General features: G+C 38.4%; 1 protein-coding gene across 1 annotated transcript in view; it reads right to left on the minus strand.

Moving 5' to 3' along the window:
* Nucleotides 1–4183: 4183 nt before the first annotated feature.
* LOC101875460 (lymphocyte antigen 75) overlaps nucleotides 4184–23619 on the minus strand; it is a 47659-nt gene continuing 28223 nt past the window's right edge. Inside the window, exons 22-35 of the mRNA XM_031053030.2 lie at nucleotides 23422–23527; nucleotides 20657–20817; nucleotides 19868–19997; nucleotides 17339–17565; nucleotides 15513–15681; nucleotides 14184–14345; nucleotides 13106–13228; nucleotides 12444–12638; nucleotides 11824–12044; nucleotides 10513–10687; nucleotides 9852–10019; nucleotides 8493–8615; nucleotides 7897–8064; nucleotides 4184–6913 (exon numbers count right to left, since the gene is read on the minus strand). Of these exons, the coding sequence (XP_030908890.2) occupies nucleotides 6729–6913; nucleotides 7897–8064; nucleotides 8493–8615; nucleotides 9852–10019; nucleotides 10513–10687; nucleotides 11824–12044; nucleotides 12444–12638; nucleotides 13106–13228; nucleotides 14184–14345; nucleotides 15513–15681; nucleotides 17339–17565; nucleotides 19868–19997; nucleotides 20657–20817; nucleotides 23422–23527 (2313 nt within the window). The 3' untranslated portion in view covers nucleotides 4184–6728. The remainder of the gene's footprint in view (nucleotides 6914–7896; nucleotides 8065–8492; nucleotides 8616–9851; nucleotides 10020–10512; nucleotides 10688–11823; nucleotides 12045–12443; nucleotides 12639–13105; nucleotides 13229–14183; nucleotides 14346–15512; nucleotides 15682–17338; nucleotides 17566–19867; nucleotides 19998–20656; nucleotides 20818–23421; nucleotides 23528–23619) is intronic.

Genomic DNA, 23619 nt, shown 5'->3' on the forward strand with positions numbered 1-23619 from the left:
ATGAAAGAGTTTCATGCCAAGGGGTGGGTGTGAGGTTTTGGAGTAGGGTACAATTTATGATCAGCACCTACTCCATAAACATGAAGTGGTTTATACACAGAATCACAGCCCTTGTTAAGTTATGGCACAAGCACTCATATCTAGATATTAAACCTGTCTGACTGTAAACTTCAACTATTTACTTACACCTTGCTCTAAAACACACAGCCTTTCCCTATGTAGGCTGTACGTTGTATTGTTAATCCATGCACCAATTTCAAAATGAGATGCTCCCCTTGGGCATTTAAGTAAATTCCTCACAGATGAATTCCAACCTCCACTGTAAAAACATAAGCTCCTAAATCTGGATTGCAAATTTGCTGAACTCTACTCCACATTTTATGCCAGAGATTCCTAATGCTCCAATTAGATATACACTTTGGCCCCTTGCCATTGCCAGCACAGAGATGCTTGCTGTGAACTTGATCACCAATAAAACTGATGTACCTACCTACCTGTCAAGTGCTGCGCTTCAATCACAGCCACATGCTGGCTGGCCTTTTAAACCCCATCAGGGAGACTGTCTCACAGTGTATCTGGACTCTGCACCAGTGTTCAGGGTTGGATGCAACCAAGAGCAAAACCACTACACTGGGCGGTTCCTGGTTCTTGCCAGACATGTGCTACAACCTGCTGCCCCATGGCTTGGGCAGCCTAGCTGGTTGTGGTGCACAGCTGGCTGGTAGGGAGCCCAACCCTATCCCTGGCTAACACTGCACCCAGAGACACGTCCATGGCCTCCTACAGCCACCAGGTGCTGCACCCTGGCAGAGCAGCAGTTTAGAACTACCGAAAATGATGTGATGGCTCAGGATTACTATACAAACACTTGTCCTTCCTGTAAAAGCAAAGACCTGTGAATCCCTAGTGACTTGATGAACTCTTGACAGCCTGACAATATTGTAAGTCCGCTAGTGAAGCACATACCTTCATAGGAGCAACTTACCTGCCTTTCTTGTTACTCCTGTTGCAGCATGAGGCCAACTGAGGGTAACTCAGCTGTTCCTGGTTGTGCCTTGCCAGGGTGTGCACATGGGCACAGCAGGATTTAGAGCAGGAGCCTTCTCCTCCCACCTCCCCTGGGATAACTGTACCTTAGCAAGTCCTCATTTCTAAGCACAGCAATGCAGAGGAAGGCTCATGACTAAGTGCTCAGAAACAGAACTGCTCCTGCAAGGTGAGACTCATGTAGGGTATAAAGGCACTGATTCTATGTGGTAGAAGAAGCCCTGGTTGAAGATGGTGCTGTGGAGGGAGTCCCCCAGGGCTAGAAGAGGTGGGTGTTGGCTATTGCCCCAGCAAACTAATCTTTATTGTGAGTGTTTGGGCCATCAAGAGAGCTGCTCTCTTCCTGCCTGCTATAGGTTTGCTGCTCAGAGAGGGACACAGACTCACCGCTGCCCAGGCTGTGATGTTCTGCTGTTGCAGGATGTTCTGGCTGCCCACTTGGGCTGTCCTGGCCCTTTCCTACAGCTCTGGCCTGTTGTGCAGCAGCCAGCAGTGCTCATCCTGCACCTTTTAGGCTTGTAGCTGTGTTTGACTGGTGGCTGCTGCTGCTCCTCAGAAAGGAAGTTGTGATGTAAGGCTGCCTGCCTGGCTCTTACTTGTGGCAGCAAGTTCACCCTTTGGTGGCTCAGTCATCAGTGCTGGGAAGCTGGTATGAGACAGAACAGGTATAAAGCAGTGCAGTGGCCACAGGAGACAATGCAAGATGGAAATCTCAGGAACCCAGCCCTTTCCCCCAAAGCAGCTCACAGTCCAAGCCCTGGGTAAATGCACCCTCCTATATCCACATCCATGTGTTAATTCACACTCTCTCTTGTCACAAGGTGCTCTTTAAATACCCAGATCATGTTTATGAAAATAAACACCTCAATGGAACAGACCGTAGTTCAGTTGCTCATGGGGGTGACACTCAATCATGTGCAGTTGTGAAATCATCTCAGCCACCTACTTTGTAAGTTTAATTTGAATGTGCCTACAAGGCTTCCTAGTTTTAACAATGTATAAGCACCCCGGTTTTGTATTATTATCTGTTCTAGATCTTCTATTAAAGGGGACCTATAGCACATGATGTTTGAGAAGGGAAGTTTTATAGAAATCCGGAGGAGTACTCTTACTGACAGTCCTGAGATACAGCATGCAGTAAAGGCTCTTTGTTCTAACAAAAAAAAAGCGCCTGTAAGAGGCCAGCATAATGAAATAGCAGATTCTGCAATAATTATTTTGTATCACTGAAATTCCACCTTCTTAAAAGCCACCTTGGAGTAATTTTTTCTGTTTATGCTGAAAAGGAGCAAAGCTAACAAACAACTGTTGTTCTGTTTGTAATTACAGTCCCTTCTGCATTGGCAAACAGAAATCCAGAAGGACTTACAGTCTGTGTTGCATTACTGTGTAATCATAATAAAACCCTCATTTTGTATCCTCCCCTAACCCTTCAAATCTGTTAAAGATCTTAGTTACTGGCAGTTACTATGGTAAGAGTGCACAAGAGTTTTCAATGTGAAAACAGCATAAAGGAATAAAATCAAGAAAACAGGCTTTTATAACACCATTTATGCTATGCACCATTTGCAAGTTAATTTGCTATCAACAGAAAATTACCCTTTCTAGTGCTTTGTCAACACTCATCTTGAAACCCTTCAGAACTAAATGGGAAAGGTCCATTAGAATGGCAATTGAATTCTCTCCAGTAGCTGATCTGCTGTTTTCCCAAAGCTTAGTTCCTTAATATTGCTCATAACTGTGTAAAACCTGCTTAATTTGCTCAATAAGGACTTTATGTAATTCTCAACAACAGAATGAGTTTGACTTACTTTTATGAACCTGGATGCTGTGTACCCCACTGTGTCCCATACGCACAGCACCAGCCAATGCATAAAGGGTCCAAATCGTCATTCTGACTTTTAGCAACAAAAATTGTGATGTTTGGTCTTTATTTGCAGCCACACCTAAAAACTATCACTGACAGGCCATGAAATTTATTTCCTCCTTCAGAAATGTTTAAATGTGTAACACATGTCACAAGCCATAAGCAGATGGTGCTTTTGGTTTAAGGGAAAAATGGTAACAAATATAAGTGCATCAGGCCCAAACAGTGCTCATGCCTAAGTACTTGTTACTGATTTCTATGTTAATTAAGTTACTGATACAGCAGCAGTATTAGAATGAAAATGCTGGCTGGCCAAGTGGCAGATGCAGACTAACCTTTCCATGGCACAGCGTCTTCAGAAACTGGGCAAAATTCAGGAGGAACCAAGTCCTGTGCTGCTCCTTTTGACACAGAAGGAGCCTATACCAATGGGAGTGAGCCAAGTCCCATCAGAAGGGAGGTCAACGAGCCAGAGTCAGAGGTCAAGCTTAAGTGTGCAAAAACCTGTGTGTGTTTAACTGAAGTTGTAACAGCTTTTGCCTGGTGCTACCACAGCCCAGCAGTCCGGCCGACTACACTGCTCCTGGACCTGTGAAGAGCACTTCACTTCTCTGCTTTTCTTTCCTTATAGTTTCCAGTTTTTAGTTTAATGTTTTTGAAGCAGGTGACTTGTTTGTCATCTCAGACAATAGAATGTTTCTCCCAGCAAGCACAGCAATGCACCACTGTAGCTAAAAACAACCCTGCTCCTTCACCTGCAATCACAGATTTCGGAGGCCTGGAATTCAGAGTTCAGATGACCCAAATGAATAAATCTCGCGCTTTAGTTGCAAATGTTACATCACTGAAGTAGTTTACCTTTGCTCATGTTTTTGAGTTATGTTGGAAGCCCTTATAAACTGCACTGGAGTTAATTTGGGCCATGAGGTGCTAACAAACTACATTCCCTGATTAAAAAAAACAAGGCAGCAAAGAATGTTCCCTTCCTCTGTAAGCCCAGAAGCAGCTTGATAAAAGCTAGGTATAACCACAGTCTGTAATAAAGTATGATTTCTACTGCACGTTACTGACATTCTTTTTTAATACATCTAAGATTTTCATTACTTCTAAAATCTGGTTTAGTTTTTTTTTTTTTACTCATGGTAACACTCATCTGCTTTCATTGTGATCACAATACCTCTGCTATGTACTTTTTTTTAGCTAGTGATTAATAAGCTGTACCTTTAGCTCTGATAACTGCTTCCTTGGAAATAAACCCAGTGTAAGCAGTTTAGTGCTTTATTTCACTTTATTCTTTCAGTAACAAATACTGCTAAAGAATCTGTGTATTTCAAATAATGTGGGTTATTCACCTGCACTGAGTTGTGCTTACTCAAACACAAATCACCAGTGATTAGACAACCTGGGTATGATGAAACAAACATGAGAAATGAGGCCTTACAAAATATTTACATCGTTCATAAGAATAATATATACATTTCTTTTAATAAAAACTATATATTTGTGTATGTTGGAGAATTAAGAATTTACCAATGTCCATTTTTCATTTCAGATTCACACCTAAAAACGCTCGAAGTATAAACATCTATAAAACTAGTAAATCTGAAAACATAAGAGTCTGTAAATAGTTTTCCACACTTATTACTGTTAGAAAAGGACAATAACCAACACTTTTTTAATCCATTAAGTTAGAAGTCATTTGGCAAAGCACTTAGGTATATAAGCTCAACCTGAGGATGACAGGAACCAGGCTTTGTCACATTTCAAACACCTCTCATACCAGGGTAAGTTTAAGAAGGGGGTGAGTGTTATTTTCATTACATAGTAACTAGCATAATGGGTACTTTTCTACAAGTTACATCAAGAAAGAAAGAAAATGTTCACAATTGCGCCCAAAGTACCAAATAAACAACAAAAGTGCTTACTTCTTTGTTCAGCGAACACAAACATTGGCTCCTTTTCTGTGTCCCTTCAGGCTGCTGTTCTGACAGGCTCTAACATGGTATCTACAAGACATTCTCTATTTCTCAATACAATTTATGAACACTTGCTTATCAAAATAGTGCAAAAAGGAACAAAGGAAAGTGCTGTCAAGGTAAGTAAACTGCAGGGGGAGAAAGGCAGCTGGAACATCACAACCTCATGCCATTGCTTTAGAGAAATCAGTAGTACTTTTCTCAGCACATCAGACCAAATGAATTCCTATTTCCTGTATCATACCACCATTACATGGGGAATGGATGTGGCCTTTTACACATCCTCCTTCATAAAAGTGTTTGTTCTTTGATTCATGCATTTAAAGTGTGAAGACTTTTTCAAAGCATTAAAACATTAATTAATATATGCAATTTTGTTTTCCCTTTTTCCCTCTGTAGCTTTCTTTGGAGTACATAGAAAAGGCCACAGTGACACATCACGTACAAAAATAAAGTTTTAGATAAAATACTCAAGTATTTTTAGCATTTACATGCACAAGTTTATTTACCATACATTCTTTCTGGCTCTTTCCCTACGTATATCATGTTTCCTAGACAGATAACGTATTTCACCTATCAAGTTAGTTAGGTATTTAATCTTAGTACAAATAATGAAGTATTAGGGGAAATAAATTGGGAGGATCTCATTACAGAACTAGGAACACCGTCACTATGACACTCCTGTCCCTGGGTGTCACAGTACAGTGGATCATAATACAGAGCAGGTCTTTTGTGTTTTGATCTACGAGAAAATCACTCTAGTCTAATTTCAGAGTAGGTTAAGATGTACGATAGAATGTGGTATCTCCTCCTCTGAGTACTACTCCAAGTGCAGGCTTTTTAACCTTTAATTAATTCTTAGGTCTAGATACTGATTTTTCACTGTAAACATTCCTGCTATTTGTGCTTTCAAAACTTTGTGAAAGGAGCTGTGAAAAGAAATTTAGCCAATTACTTGAAAAGCATTTATGACACAGGATAAAACATTTATGTCTTTGGTTTTTATAGGGCTAAGTCTTTTATTATACCTCAGGTTGTGCTTGTGTTTGCAGTAAGCCCTTAGTGGGTATTTTTGTTAGCCCAACTACCACTTTCAGGGGATAAGAGTAGTGATGTGCCAGCTCAACACAGTCTCAGCTTTTAAATACTCTATTTAATTTATTCCTAGATGGCATGGCTTTAGCTCAAAGTTTTCCTCATAACTCTTCATACAAAATGTACATTTTAAGGAAAATTCTTCTCCCACCACTATGATTTTTTTGGGGGGGAGGAATCGCAGCATGATCTTCCTCTGCTGTAACAAGAATATTTACATTCTAGTTGGCTGGGAACAAATACTTGGTTGTCTGATAATTCCCTGCTCCTGTTATATCAAAATTTATAACTGCTTATTGCAAAAGCTGCTTCTACAGGGTAATCCAATGCTAGCAGCAAGACCCTTATGGCATATCAAAATGGTGCATCATTTGGCATGAAGTTATTGATGGATAATTGTACAACACTACAGAATTCATGTAGCAATTTTAAGTGCATTCATTAACGTGATGTTGCATGAACTACTGTTGGCATTATTCCACTCTCTCCACTAAAGAGAGAGAACACTGTAAATTACAAAAATATCATTGAACTCTAGAAACCTTGCACCTAAATGGCTGAGGCCAAATGTAATTACCATGGACTTGAATAAAAATTGCACTTGTATAAAAGAACAAAATTTACCCCCTATTAATAACCTTCCTATTACTTTTCCAAAAAGAAGTAACAAACCATCAAGTAGCTCATTCCTTACGGCTTCACACAGTGAAGTTCATGCAAAATTGCCCAGAAGGAACAGTTTCTCAGTAGCTATCTTTACTGAACACATCATCAGTTTCATCATCATTCAGCCCTCTTTGATAGCGTACTGAAGACAAGGCACTCCAGTGAAGACGCTTCTTTTTATAGAGATACCAGACTAATCCAACCATGAAGACTAAGATAATTAGCAGGGCAAATGCTACGGCCACCCCGGTATGATTAGAACCTGTAAAAGAACAAAACACAAATAGTTATTCTTTCAGAATTTTGGCAAGAATATTTTGTCATGGGGTTGTTGTTTAGGTAACTATACTCTTATACTGCACGCATTTAGTTGAAGTTAAGGCAAACTGTTTCATCATATTAATAGTCTTCACATTATCACATGGGAAGTTATGTTCCCATATGAATCAGCATCTGTTAGCTTATTTTTGATTATTCTGTTGTTAATTTCCTAATAATATTTAGGTTGGAAGGGACCTCTGGAGGTCAAAAAAAAATATTAGTAAATGCTGTACTTATTCCAAGGTTTGTATAGTTCAGAAATCTAATGAGATCCTGGACTCTCTTGGAGTGGAGGGAATTATGCTTCCTTCAGACTGAAGATGTCTTGTTGAGGTCTTCCTCTCCAACATGCAGTTTCCATTTCAGTGAATACATATACAAAATCAGAAAGATTCCAGTACTTCTCAGGAACTTGCTTAATGCTTGGGTAACTGCTTTATTTCCTGCACTGAGCAGAGTATGACGAAGTAACACAAAGCCTGAATGAATTTCTGGAACTGCGGGGCACCATTTTCAGAAGCCTCCTCAAGACTGAAAACAGAATCTGCAGTACCTGCTTACTGAGCATCTTAACAGCAGAAGTCTCTCTGTTCCAACCTACACTTACCTGCAGGAGAGATCCCATGGTAAGAAGTTTCTGCAACTACTCTATGCTCTCTTGTGAGTGGAAATTTCAGTTCTCTCCCTTACCCTTTGAGTGGATAGCGGGAGCCAGGAGAATTACATTCCTAGCTGATTTGTCCCTGAATGCAATTTTATGGCAAAAGAGCAACAGAAAGGTCTTGCTTAGGCAGAGGTAATTGACAGGTTCTTTTGTGAATTACACTTTCATTATTTCAACACAGACTCTTCCCACCAGAAAAAGAAAATCCTGAATGTGTTCACTACAAAAAAAAGTCTCTACTAAAATCAATGCTTCCGTACCTAAAGGAGCTTTACAAACCACTCTGCTTTGACTACGGCTGCAGTCAACTTTGGACCACGTGCCAGTTGTGGACAGGATAACGCTGCAGTTTTCATTGACTGCTGCAGTTTTATTTTCCCAGTTGACATAATTAACTGATGAGCCATCAAGCCAGTTCAGGGACTGATCTGTTGGGGGGGAAAAATTTTGCTTAGTTTAGATCACTAAAACTCTAATGCTCACAGTGTCATTCACAATCTGTTGATTTCTTTATGTTGCCAAAAGAAACAGGACTGGCTATCCCATATATTAAAAGCAATAAATATGAACACATCACTTTCAGCCAGACTTCTTCTCCAGACCTTTAGTGTTTGACTAATCACTAGGCATCAATGACAGTGTTGAGGAGAATGTTGCACTCTGGAAGGGTGCCACAGGAAGATATTTAAGCTAAAATGAAGCCCAAGGAAGGCTTTAGAATGCTAAATAAGGGATTCCAACCTCAGCACGTTACTGTAAGATATGAGCACCATAAAACTGTATTCTTATTTGGGGACTTAGCATTTCTATTTACCATATGAAACATTCATGCTCATACATGGTTGCTACTTCTTACCCTTAGAGCTTTGAACTAGGCCAAGCCATACATTCTTGGTGATGAGATCATTTTCCTTTATGTGTGCACTCACAAATGCATTTTCTTCAGCATCCCCTATAGTCAGAAGAGTTGCTGAAGGATCTACGGGGAAGAAGAAAAATCGAAACTTCAGATATTTTTCATGGTGTTTGTACCACTTGGTGGTTTTTGTGGGAACAGTTACTACAGGAAAAAATTTGCTAATCTGGGCTTCTAAAAATAGCGTAAAGTAACCTGCAGAATAAAGACATAAACCTCCCATTCCCTAAAATACAGCATTTTATGCAGATGGTTTTAGATGACTGGTTTTTCAAGCAGGTCATAGAAAATAAAATGGGAGTAAACTTACTGCAGCTGTGGATTACATACATGGAGAACATCAAACGATACTCCACACTCAAATTACAAGTCCTGTCAAGTAATAAACCCTTTTCAAAAATACAGTTGAACTAAAGCTCATAATTTTGCTGAGTCAAGTTAATTTCTAAATTGATCCCCTCATTGTGCCTCAGATTTTTATACACAGTGTTACAGCAGTTAAGAAATAAGAGGTAGGAAAGGGTATACTGGAGACAGGCTCATTCTTTATAAGCACATACAAATACAAGACAAAAGCTTAATTTAGAGGAAGATCACTTTCAACTACCAGTCCAGGTAGGAATCAACAAAAAAACTCCGCCCAGGACCGAGACTGCTTGCACCTTTTCTTTTTCATCCTACACAGAGTACACATCATAAGATAATCCAATAAAAGAAAGTTACGACAGTCATTAGCTTCTAAGATAAGAAGCTAATTAAAAATTCTGCACGACACTGCTTAATATCATCATTCGCAATACAATTCCCCACACAGCTTCTCAAAGAAGAGAGAAAATCCTTTAACTTGAAGTAAAATTAAGTTTTTTTAATGATATTATGTGCCTTAATAATATCTATAAAGTACATGCTTTGAACCATTTGATAGGTTAGTAAGCTCCTTATTAGCAAGCAGCTACTACAAGGATATAAGAAAGCACTGCTAACAGCACTATATTTATTATAAAGTTAACTGTATGCAAATAAAAGGGTTTAATCCTTAAATTTCTGAGTCCTCTATCAATGCTATCCGCATTTTACTTGTGGGAATCTGTGTGCTAAACAATCTGCCAATACATTGCATCATTTTATCAAGAACTTTTATCAGACATTCAGAGATAAAGCTTGCTATTGCTTTTCCTAAACTGAAGACGATAAAAAGCTGAAGTATAACCAGTATAGGCTTTTTGGTTGTTGGGTTTTATTGCTTTTTGAATAGTGGACTAATTACAAGTTGTAATGTAAGGAGGAGTCTAAACATACTCAGTTTCTGGCAGACTTTCTTAGCATCTTCCACATTATATACTGAAAAATTGTAGAATGCCATATCAAATGCATAACAATGATACTTGTGCTGCATCCATTGTAGGGTACTGCTAAGCTGTGGACATCCTGGGGCTTTGCTCACTGGTTTTGGCTGTAATTGTCTTTCTGCAAAAACAAAGAAAATGATGTTATTTCTGATGCAGAAGTTTTTGCATAGTCTCTTTGGAGTAACAGGACAGTATTAGTGACTACCTCTCCTACCAACAACCATGATTCAGTTAACTTTCATTCCTCCTTCATATATCATAAATTAATCGATTTGAAAACAAGTATGAGACAAGCCCCAAAAAGTCTTGGGAACCATGTTAACATTTTTCTTACCTTTTAGGTCGGTTTGAAGTTTGTTGTATGTGTTTGGTAAGGATTTTGATTTGGAAAAGATACATACAGTGTGATATTCATATCACAGGTGATAAAAAAGTGAACAGGATTGTTTTAGATTTTCACCACTGGAATAGCAGAATGAATCTCCCTTGATAGGCAACTCCTCTTTAGAAGGAATTATGTAGCATTTCAGCCTTCATTTGTAGTTCTAAATACAACATGTGTAAACAGAGCAGATAAGAGAACTACACTAAACATTAAAAATAACACTTACTGTTTGGAGTGCTATAGCAAATGGCACCTTCAGCAACATTTGTACATTTTGTACGGTTCCAAAATCCTCTAGTATCCAACAAAACACAGTTCTCAGTAGTATTTGAGTTTTCTAATTCCCAAGGGTAGTAGTCAAAGTTGCTTCCATCTGACCATTCAAAATTAGCTTTACTTCCCTAGTTAAAGAAAAAACCCAAAACTATAACTTTGAAACCACAGTATATGGATGTGGTTTAAACCCTGACAGTCATTAGTAAGTAATGTAGAAATATTTATCCCTTGTAGGGTGATGAAGTGTGGGTGGCCTCATTTTCTAAATCCATGCTCAACACAGATACAACACGATTTGTGTTTTCCAATTAATGCTTAAGATGGAAATCTTGATTATTTGTGGGAACCAAGAAAATGTGGCATGTTTGTAAGAAATTTAAACCTGTAATGTGCCTTGTTTAATTCTGTGGGGAACACTTTACCTAATTTCACCCCGCTGTTTCACTTAAGCAGTCTAAAATTCCTCACTATGAACATTATTAGATTATTAGTTCCAAACTGCTAAACTGTTGAGATGGCCTCAGTGAGTACAGCTGGGCAGCTCAGGAATGATGAGCTCCTACTGCAGATAAACTGCTGGAAACCCATGACAATGGAGAGTCAATTGTCAGAAGTGCAGGGACCCACTCAGACCAAAGAACAGGAAGAGGCAGCAAAGGCACACATATAAATCACACACCTCTGCAGAGGGGTATTCCTGCCAGGTCTAGCAATTAGTATGGGGAGCAGGGTAAGGATCACATGCTTTTGGCTCCAAGGTTAAGTAGACAAGGGAGAAGGAAGATCTGCAGCTGCCTTCTCCTATGCTTCTTGGGAAGGAGGCATAATTTACTAGACAGTCAGTTCCTGGAGACCTAGTCCTGACCTGCACTAAACAGGCTCCATGCAGCCTTGTCTTACTGTATTTGCAAATGGAATCTCATCCTGCAGAAGGCCGTAAAATCTGGAGCCTCTAAAGGTAGTGCTGTAAATTGCACTTTCTTGTCCTGCAAGGCATGATGTAGGACCATTCTATTATTTTAAAATGTCAAGGATTTGGGAAAATATCTTGGTGTGGCTACCTACACTAAAATTTAATATACTTTAACATATGTTACACAGGGCTGAAAAAGTAGGTAGTTTACTACCCTGAACAGAGATTCCAATAAACTGGAAAAAAGCATCAGAAAGTATTTCTTATCTTGTGCAGAACATTATTTACAAGCTCTGTTACTCATGCTACCGACATATACTATATAAGTACATGTAAGCATATACTTACATCATGAATTGACAATCCAAGCCACAGGGGATAGCCATCCTGCTTGACAATATCTTCTAGAAATAACTGCTGTGATTCACTGTGTACGCTTACTAAATCACTCCCATTTTGTTTGCATTCTCTCAATGCTTCATACCATGTTAACTTTTTCTGAAGGATTCTGTATGTTCTGTTTCCATGTGGAATAGACTCAGGCAATGGAGGTTTGTGCTGCTGGGGTCCTATGCCAAAGAATAAAAGGACAACAAGTTCTGTGTACTTCATTCATGTTACCACGAACATACAGAAAGCGTTAAAATCATTCCGTATCAATGCAACTCAAGCATTAAAGTGTGCATTACAAGCCACTTACATGAAGTAAGTTATCTTTTGCAACTTTTAACATTGTGAGCAGGTGATGGAGGAGTACACCAAACACAATTCCTCCTGATTATTACAATTAGTATTACAGCAGTGATGCACAGGCTGACCATACAGCCCAAGAAAGCCATGACAGCTGTGCAATGTGTTTCACTGGCAGCAAAACCAAAGCCTTATAGCAGGTACTACAGAAGGAGAACTTAAATTATGACCTTCATCCAACACTCCGTTACTACACATAAATCTTCTCTGCTACTTACCACTTTCAATTTTACAGGCGAGAATACTGTACACATTATAGTGATGAGCGTGCCAGCTTTGAGAATAATTGTAAATATCCCAAAAGCCATCAAGATTTACACCAGCAAAAAAACTGTTCTTCTTTATGTTAGGTCTTCCCAGTCTCCAGTTATTGTAAGTCAGATAAGTTTCATCATACCATTTGAGAACTTTATCTGTGGAAAACATTGCATATTTACTAGAATATTGGCATTATGTGTACAAAGCGAATTTAACTTTGAATATACTAATGAACTTAACAAGTATTCACTTTGGAAAAAATGCAGTGATACTCTCAGTTACTGTAAATCAGTTCCATTGACAATGCTAAGTATGTTAGCATAACTTATCCAGGGCCTTTTACACTCTGTTTTCCAGGGAAATCAAATTTAGACTAAGCAGAACATACTGGATCTAATTATCACTCAAACAGAAAGCATTCAGGTTATTTACTTCTAGAAGATAAATATATAAAACATAAATAATATAAATATAATAAATATAAATAATATATAAATATAGAAAACATTATTATAGGTTTGCATTCAGTTTTACTTCAGTTGTATACTGAAACATGCACCTAATGCTGCAAACTTTGCCTCCAATCCAGTCATTAAGAAAAAAAAAACACCTTAAATCTTACCACTATCATCATAAATCACACCCAGCCAGACCCACGTAGCCAGACCGCTGAATGAATGAAGCTGCTCAGTAACGAAGTTATTCTCTTCTTCATCTCGAACACTCAGAACAAATGCTTCAGAGTCTGTTGAAAATTTTTTTAAATGACTTTCTTAAAAATTCACCTTTCAGTTACAAATTATATTCTATGATTGTAAATGGTTATTAAAGATAGGCCAAGAATGCACCAATTTTTAAAAGGTATGTATTATCAACAGTGCTTCCCCTGGTTTTGTGGATAACTGAAAGACATTAGCTCCAGAGGTGTTGGTGGGTCCTACTGTCACTTAGGTTACATGCAGTAAAAATTCGCTGCCTAGAACATAAAAATATCAGCAATCTTTCATTATCTTCTTGAACTGCCTAGTAGAGAAACAGTATTAAGAAAATGGCTGAACTGAAATCAATCAATGAAAAATTAAAACAGTTTCTGGACAGATGCATGTGTGAAGTGCCATAAGCAATAGTTTAATAGAAGAGCGAAGCTGTTTCTAAGTTAAACTTTGCTCAGGATGGACAGGAAAAGCCCATGTGTTTTTCTGAATGGGACTATTCTCAGTTCACTTACTTTGTTCACTTAAGTGTTCCACATAGCAAGGGAAAGAAAAAACCCCCATGAAATAAATGTGATCGTAAAGCCAGACTATTGCCAACAGGATAAAATTACCCAACCAATTTAAAATCTACTTATTATAAAAAAAAAAAAACAAAACCAAATCAACAACCAATCATGAAACCACCCACAACAAAAGCACGTAACCAAGCAAACAACAAAACACCTTTCAGTTTTTCAGAGATCTCAGAATTCAACAGTTTCTAGCCATTTCTCTCTCTCAAATTCTCCTACCCATGCTCTGGCACTTTGTATCAGAGTAATGCAAGGGCAAACACAATTAGGCAGTGCAACACTAACGCACATTTCCAAATGCTACAACCTTTCTCAACCCTCACTTTGCTGTCCTTGTAAGACAGTGATTCAGATCTCATCTCCCCTGAAGCTGGTATGCCCATAAACATCTGTTGTATGACAAAGTACTTACTCATTTTCTTGCATAAATGATGAGCTTCTTGAGATTTCATTTCTCTCCATCTATTTTTCGTTATCATGAAAGTGTAACAATTGTTTCTAAATGATATCCAGGGTGTATTCTTTATCTTATGTGGGCACTTAACTTGTGTAACTTTTTCTTTTTCAATCTTTTCTAAGGAAAGGACAGACAAGCAGGACATGACTTGTTAATAACAATACATAACCTGACACACTACATACTACCTTCTGGTACCACTGAAAAACTTGCAAATTAAGTGCCATCTTCTAAATGTGCAATACATTGTTCTTGCTTCTTCACAATGGTGTGTTTTTTTTAAGTAACAACACCAACAGTAAACATTATCAAAGAATACAGATGCTTACAAGTTTTCCCAACTGTTATGCAATATAGTTTTAAGAATAAAATACCTACATGAAAGTGCTAAGTGTGGGCTAATAACTAGAAACTCAGACTGCCTCTTGCATGAAGGCAGATCACAATAACAAATAAGTGACTTAGCTGTCAACATATCTTAGTTCTATGGCTTTATCTAATACTTAAGAAGTGAGGACTCTTCCTCCAGTTACTGAAACTGCAAGCACAAAATAGTTATGCATGTCATAATGCCTAGTATATACTTCACTGTGACTCAGCATGTAGAACAATAACTTAACTGTGTTTCCCTCACAGAAAAAAACAAAACCAACAAGCCAAAACAAATTATAATGGTCTCTCATAGGGAAGAAACCTGTAATCTTTTTTACTTTTCAGAAAAGGACTGTGCTACATACATATCTCCTTCCCAAAGATGTCTTCCCTACCTGTCTTGCTATAATTGGTATACATTTAGTAGGGTTTTGTGAACTGCAGACGACTTTAATGTACACCTTTCAAATCAATGTCTACCTGCTATCTGCCTTCTCCATGTAGTCATGCACCTCCTCCTCCCCATATAGACTTCCATGTCTGAAGAGATTTCAGGAGGTCCCAGTATTAAGATGTAAATAGTACAGAGGTAGCTGAATCTTCTCCCACATGCAAATGGGGGAAATTAGTATGCAACAATCTTACAAAAACAGCGGAAACGTAGAATCAGTTGGCAATATGAATAGTGCAGTCTAGCCCAATGTACCCATGCCAAATTAATTTATAAGTAATGTTGATTAAGAAGAACTGGTTTGTGCCCTCTTTGAAGTTTGTTTCTTTTTTTCCTGGCACACAAATCAGCCTGCCTGAGAACATGAGTTAAAAAAGTTCCAATTTTGAAGTTACAATCTGGAATTATCAAGTATGTAATGTGCAATTCATCTTTTATAAATATTATGCTAGGATACATACTTTCTGATGCATAGCAAATAACACCTCGATTTTCAGAGGAACAGTCAGAAGTTTTCCAGAAGCCATCAGTATCCAAAAACACACATTCTTCACTTGTTTCTTCATCATCTTCAGACCAGCGACTAAAACTAACTTGTTTCCCATCCAGCCAGCCATAATGTCTTCCACCCTAGCGTTGTACAGGTAAAAGGGATGAGTTTACATAGTAAAAACTATTAGGTACATAAAATTACATGATAATGGCATGATTATTGGCTAGACATTTACAGTGTCTCTGATGAGAACTGTAGATGTTCCACTGTCCTCGTGATCTGATCTGCTGCTCAAAATATAACAAATTTCATTATTTTAAGTTTTGCAGTTGCAAAAATGTGAATTAGCTGAAGTAGATGTTGCATTATTAAAATATTGCATCATTTGCACCTGCAAATAAATGGTGGATGTAATTATCTGGTGTTGGAAAACGGAGTATCTGAGAATAAGTCTCAGTTACTCCAAAATGAGTTGAAAGTAATCTGTTAAATACTTAACTGATTTAATAAGTGCATTCCTGCTCTGGAGGATGCAGGAGGAATATGCAAAAAAACCCACATGCAAGCACGCCATCCTTGAAGAATCCTATATTTAAAAGTTTTCTTCAGGAAATCCCCCTGCCACTCTGTAATTTAATTTATCTCATATCTTTCCTTTGTGTCTGTGATTCCAGCACTGGAGTAACAAGTTCTGTTGACCACTTTCATTATAATTTCCTTTCATGTGACTTTTTAATTGTGCCCAAATAATGAAGTGTTGCAATAATGAAAAGCCAGTACATGCCCAAGTTGTATGTAGCAAAATTAATCATTTGATCTTCACCTAGAGATGAAGATTCAAAAGAGGAGGGGAAAACAGGTTGTCTGGTTTCCCCTATCTTCACTAACATGAAATGCCCTATTCCTTTTAAAATACTCTCTGCAAAGTATGTATTTATACTTTGATATATTTATACTTGATATATACAAGTATATATTTACACTTGATATATATATCAAGTTACTATTCCCCCTCTCCCCACTTTGCCTAGAACACTCAGAAGCCCAGTACTGACACAGGAGGATCATAACACCACAGAGGATGAGTGAGCACTGTTGAGCTTTCTGAGTAAGGCACTTCTCAAATAAATTTTAACTTTTTTCTTATGATGACCTCAAGACTCATGCTTGACAAAAAAACATAAACCCTGAAAGCAAGCTCAAGCCGTTTCATTAACAGCTGAGAGAGCTCTCAATCTTTAAGAGGCCTTAAAAGCAAACAGTACCTCCTCCACTGATTTTTCCAAAGACATAACAATTAGAAGAAAAAAATAGAAAAGCTCACTAACCTGCCTTAAGGAAGTCTCCCTCTAACTATCTCCAGAAGAGTTCAGTGATTCGTTTTGGAGGTTATTTGCCACTTCTAGTTTCTCCCTCTTAAAACAGATACTGGGTTGTCTTTCTTTCAGTGGCAATGATACTAAATGGCAACACTAATTACTCGTTCGTTAACAAGAAAGATAAAGATGATTCAACTATCTATGATGCTGCCACCCTACAAGATATCCTTTCACCCTATCACCTTTTAAAAGAATTGTCTCTTCATGATCAATCCTTCCAGTGGACTTCAACAACTATGTAACTTGGAGAACTGAAGATTTAGGACATTAATCTTGAGACCCTCCAGATGGTCATTCCCAAATGAAAAGCTACCCCAGAAATTCATTTTTCATTACATTTCTTTAACCCAGTTTCTATTTCACACAACTCTTAAAGTTACCTTAAGCCACAGTTTGAGGGGAAAATAAAACTTACATCTCTGCTGAAGAGTCCAATCCACAGTGGGTAATTATGAAGGGCAGCCTGAACAGCAAGAAATGCCTGCTGGAACTGATCTGTGATGCTAACCAGCTGCATCTGGTTATTTACGCATGCAGTCATTGCATCACTCCAGGACAAATTCTTCAGAATTATGAAGTATTGAACATTTTGATAGCTCAATGTTTCATTAAGGACTTGCTCTGTCTTTTTATCAGCAGCTCCTATGCATAAGAAATCAATCCAGTTACTAGGCAGTTAAACACTGGAATACATTTTAAACTCTCAATTTCTCTGTAACAAACAGAAAAACCTGTCTGAATTCCCACAGATAAAAAAAAATAGTAGATTTTGCTAATAATTATAGTTAGAAGCAAGCATCTTTGATACTTCAAATAGAAAAATATATATTAAAAAATAAGGATTACTTTCAGCCAATCTATTTTTACATATATTTCTCTCAGTTAAGTTTCACATTGTTTTATATTTGCTATTTTTAACTAATTGTGAAATAATGTTAAGAATTCTATTTGTTGAATTAAAAACTTTCTACAATTTTAATTAAATACATGAACAGGAGAGAGTGACTGCTTTATGCTGCGATCCAGGAACAGATAAACTTGACTCATTTATCTCTGTGGAGCATGGGCTATGGGCTATGAAACTTTTCTATGCAGATCTTAGCACAGCACAGTCCCAGAATACCTTACTACATCCGTGAGTATAGCTGGAATTGATTTTGCCTCCATGTGTACTTAACTAATTGCAGAAAATCCACCTTGCAAAGGGAGGGGTACAATTCACTATTTATGCTCTAAGCACTGAGCGTTATCAGTATCATACTTGAAGGCATACAGTTCAGTGACATATAGCAACTGCAAATACTAAAAGATGCGAACATTCCCATGAACAGCAAATTAACGCATGCAAAACAGGTAACCTCCCAAAAGCTATACTCAATCAAAAATAAACTGGATCTCCAAAAGGTTTAAAATCCCTGACATTTAAAATACCTCCAGCAGAAAAAGATTTATGGGGAGGGACAGAATCATACTAAAAATACCAGGGTATAAGTGATTGATCGACTGACAGGGCCACTTTCCAAAATACAGGTAAACAGAAACATAGTATTAATTTGATATTTACAGCTTTAAATAGATCAGAAAAGTGACAAGTCTGAAACAAGTTGTTTCAAGTGGTTTGTGTCTTGCTGCTAAATGCTTTTCACTTAGTAAACAGATACAAAAAAAGAATCATGGAACCAAGGGTGCCATCACACATCACGGGGTACCAAACTGGAAACAAGGTAGTAATGGAAGTGTCCATTTCTGAAAGAAGTAATTGCCAGCTGAAGAAATGAAATGTGAAATCAAATTCACACCTGAAGAAGTTCTACAAACCACAATCATGCCAACTTTTCCAAGGAACAGGAATCATCTTTTTCCCAAGGGTAAAACCCCAGTCCAGGTTGGTATGGACTCTCACAGGTGTCCTGCACACTTTGAATGTGAACTATACTTAGATCCCTAACACAGCAAGGATTTAAGACCAGACCATACCAGCACACATCTGCTGGCAGTCCAGAAACGTTTCTCATTACACCTTCTACAGCTATGGCAGAAAAGAAGTGCTTAGTATTTCAGTCAGATAGACTAATAATATAATAATCTATACATATACATAGTCAACCTCCTATTAATAAAAATCCCCTTTTCGAATTTTCATGACTACTTCTCTTCCCTCTAGACTTCTAATATGGACACTTGGAATTTCAGAAGTATTTGGCACTGAAATAAAGAATATTTTTTGCATTAAGGGTGGGGAAATATCTTTGCCTATTTGAGAATGAAGAAGGTGGGCATATTCTTCCGTGTTTTGCACAACTGTTGGTTTTCTTCAGGGTATTCTTGTGGGTTGTTTTTTTTTTTTTTAGGGGATACCATGTTAGTGACTTAAAAGGATTATTTACATAGAGGAACATACTCAAAAGTGGGTATGCTGAACATTAGCCCATAGCACTCATTAGATGTGTATAACAGCGACATGTGTTTGATCTGATTCCAGTAATTGCTATCTGTATGAAGCTAGGGAAAGCTGCATCACCCCAATTCTGATAGCACTAAAACCCACATGGTATGCTTAAGTAGGATGGAAATATTGTGAAGATTCCTTTCCAGGGCTTCTCACTTCTACAGATCTGAAGAGTAAAAAGGGGCCACTGATATGACCTTTGTACCCACAGAACATTAAAGCCCCATCTGCTGAAGTATGGTTGCACTGAAACAGAGAGTCTCTCAGGAAGGGAGATTCCTTCTGAGCTGGGCTATGAAAAACAAAAGGGAAAATTCTGAATAACTGACAAAATAGGTCCCAGATACTTTTCCACAGTCTGCTTTTCCAAAAATATACCTGCTCAGTCTCTCCTGCTCTTTAAGTGCAATAACCTACATGCATTAAAAGGCCTCCTGCAACACGCATCTTAACTGCAAATCCTGGCTTTAATTTATTCTGACTCTTCAGACTTACCTATAGGCCTTTGGCATATACCCAAGAAGTGCCTGTCAGCACAAGCAGTGAAATTCCATGTTCCAACATACTGTGATTTGGGATCATTGAGGATTACACCACACTGATTGTTAAATTCTTCATCAAAAAGCTGAAAACCAGAATCAAATAAGACATAAACAGACTTGTGTAGAGAAGGGGAAGTAAGATGAGGCTAGGAGAACCTGAGCTGTCTGAACTTGTTTAAGAAGTATTGAAGAAGTGGTGCAATAGAGCTTACCTATTTTACAAGCACAGGTAGGTGCCTGGACACAAAAGTAATTCATAAATTAAATACAGGGGAGAAAAAAAAAATTATTTAACACATACAATAAATCCTGTTTGTAGGTGTGGTATGATTACATTTCAAATACTTCACCTGGGGTAGAGCAGCAAGCAAAGTACCAATGTATAATGGTTTACAGATTCTAAGTGTAACTGAATCAAGAATTACTGATGACACCTTTCTTATGACTGTCTCCATGTAGTCTTTAAATTACAAACAGAAGTCCCACAAGAGTCATTAAATAGCTGTTTCAGTTTTTCTTCTTCACCCTCCAGTGTTTCATATCTCAGTTCAGAAACTGTCATTCAAATAAAGGTAAACAGGACTCCACTATCATTAGTCACCTTGTTTGCAAATTAAAACCACTAACTGGGGATTTTGTCTGTTACAGACTTTTTTTGGCTTTTTTTTCTTCTTTTTTAATATAGTCAATATTTCAAATTTCATTACTCAATAACCAAGAAAAGTCAAAAGTCAGAACTTACATCCAGTGGAATTTTCCTTAATCTTCCTGTCAGGAGTGGGTGAAAGTTACTATACAACAGTCTACTTTCATCTATCCATTTGTTTTCCCTTGTGCTGAACAGAAACTGCAAACCAATCCAAATATCTTTTGGCATACCAGGAAGCAAAGATGTTATATAATCTGTTGGGCAGAACAGTAAACGTACCTATTGTAAGAATAGTAAACATCTGAAAAAAGGCTTCACATAAACAAGATAACGCAACCCCCATCTGTATTAACTTAATGTTCCTAGCCCTTTATGGTTGTGAAATGCTTATCATCCCTTCCTTCCATTACACCTTTCATGTTCATTTTATCTGAAAAGACCAGAGTACTGGTATTTGTCCTCCAAAGTCTCAGCTGAGGAGCAGATAGTGGATTTAACCTGTTTCTCTGCCCACTGCTTTGCACTCTTGTATCGAAATGTCAGAATCTGCTTTTCCACAGGCCTTTTCCACAGATCTTCTATTGTACCCAGCAAAGTCCTCTGAATTGATGGAGAAAGTCTTATCTGCCACCTTCCCCTCCTAATGAAGTACATCATTAATCAGAACCATTTCTTGGATTCTGGCAGGGTTTGCCCACCCCATCAACAGAGAAAGCAGGACAGGACAAAGGAAGTCAGGGTTACCTGGACAGGGAAAAAAGAATAATCAGCTAGGAAACCCTCAAATCAGACCCCCTCTTAGTGAACATTCTGGCACAAAACAATAGGCTTCAGTAGCCCTCCAGGCACCAAAGACATTTGCGGAACTTGTCTATATTAGGAAGACAAATTGAAGCTATGTAATTAGCTACTGCTGACATGTTTTAACTGTTGGCCACATGCCAGACGAGCTGCAACCTATTTTCTGAGCTAGACAAAGCCATTGAAGATTTACATGTCAGAGCTGGCTAGCCACCTGATGCCACTGGGAAGAGTAGAAGCAGCCTACAGAAAGAGACAGGGTGTTTTGTGTTTTTGTTTTCTTTTTTTGTTTGGTTGGTTTTTGCTGTTTTTTTTTTTTTTAAGAGGACTGTGCCTTCTTTCCATACAGGTGGCCTCTGCTGCAGGGCAGAAAGAAAAACAAAGAAGAAACAACAACAGTTCCATATGCACCAAATCAGAAAAAGATCCTACTATGTAATATTTTAGAATGGCTGGTGCAATCTTAAAAGCATTCAAACCCACACAGGTCTCAAATATGCGTATTTCTGTACGGTTACAACTCTATTCCTCCCCAGTAACAACAGTAAAAAACAACTGCTATTCAGCTGATACCTGCAGGCATACTAGTGGCCTCATAGTCCACCTTCCATACTTCCTTTGCCAAGAGGTTATTTGCATATAAAGAAAATATGCACTGTGCACACTGCAGAATTCAATTGAGCTACTTCAGACACACCTGTAGAGAACTGTTAGCTATCCACAAGAAAAGAGATACAAGCCAATACAGCCATCTCATTCAGCAGCCAACATCCTGCCCCTCTACTCTGCTTCCTGCCCCTCTACTCTGCTTCCTGCCCCTCTACTCTGCTCTCGTGAGACCTCACCTGGAGTATTTTGTTCAGTTCTGGTGTCCTCAATATAAAAAGGACATGGTACTGTTAGAACAAGTCCAGAGGAGGTCATGAGGATGATCAGGGGACTGGAGCAACAACTGAGAAAGTTGGAGCTGTTCAGCCTGGAGAAGGCTGCGTGGAAACCTCATAGCAGCCTTCCGGTATCTGAAGGGGGCCTACAGGGATGCTGGAGAGGGACTATTCATTAGAGACTGTAGTGATAGGACAAGGGGTAACGGGTTGAAACTTAAACAGCAGAGGTTTAGACTGGACAAAAGGAAGAAATTCTTTACTGTAAGGGTGGTGAAGTACTGGAATGGGTTGCCCAGGGAAGTTGTGAATGCTCCATCCCTGGCAGTGTTCAAGACCAGGTTGGATGAAGCCTTGGGTGACATGGTTTAGTGTGAGGTGTCCCTGCCCATGGCAGGGGGGTTGGAACTAGATGATCTTGAGGTCCTTTCCAGCCCTAACTATTCTATGATTCTATGATCACTAGCAGCCAATGCAAACACCTTTCTTCCTCACTCTATTTACTTCACTGACTCTAGTTTAAACAACAGCTGAGAGGCAGGTGGAACAACTCTGCATTTTGCAAGCCCCCTGCTTTCCATTCCCCTATGAGTGTCCCAGAGAGGTTGCAGTTGGTCCATTTAGATACACTCCCCCATTAAACTGCCCAGCACACTGAGACACAGAAGGTCCTATGTGATCCAGCAGGCATTGTTTACCGTCTCATTCCCACGCAGATAGCTGAGCTTGTCTTGGAAGGAGCTCCTAAGGGCGTTTTCACAGTGCAAAGTACAGTCTCAATTATGCTTTAATGTGCAAAGCAAAACATGGGAATTCTTCATTCAGTGGTGACCATTCTATCCTCAACACTTAGTGAAAAGGGTTTTTTTGGGGTTGGTGGTTTTTTGTTTGTTTGTTGGTGGGTTTTTTTTTCCTTTCCATAACAGGTTAGGATCATACAGAGAAGCTGCACTTCAAACTGGCCCAAATATTTGCTGACTGCATTTCCATGTTATGTTTCCAGTGATACAAACAAGAATAGACAACACATTTTTAATTGATCTTAGATTTTTAGAATGCTCCCACTATGCTAGTAGGTAACCAACTGATTTTATGCTCAGGTTCTTAAGCAGAACTATAGTCAATTTGGAAGATAAGCTGCATACTAAAAGTGTCCCCAGTTCACCATCGTACCTTGCTCAGCTTGATTTGAGATAGATGGCAGAGAGCCTCCAAAAGTTACACATTTTTCATTAGCTGCATTAAATGTTAAATATTCGGGTTTCATCTTTAGAAAACACTGCAAAACAAACATAATGAAACTGATTTTCATCATGTTCTTAAACCAACCCTAAAAATTCACTTCCTGCAATAACATATAATTATTTTCCT

Source organism: Melopsittacus undulatus, chromosome 4 (genome assembly GCF_012275295.1).
Source record: "Melopsittacus undulatus isolate bMelUnd1 chromosome 4, bMelUnd1.mat.Z, whole genome shotgun sequence".
In the NCBI taxonomy this organism is placed as follows: Eukaryota; Metazoa; Chordata; class Aves; order Psittaciformes; family Psittaculidae; genus Melopsittacus; species Melopsittacus undulatus.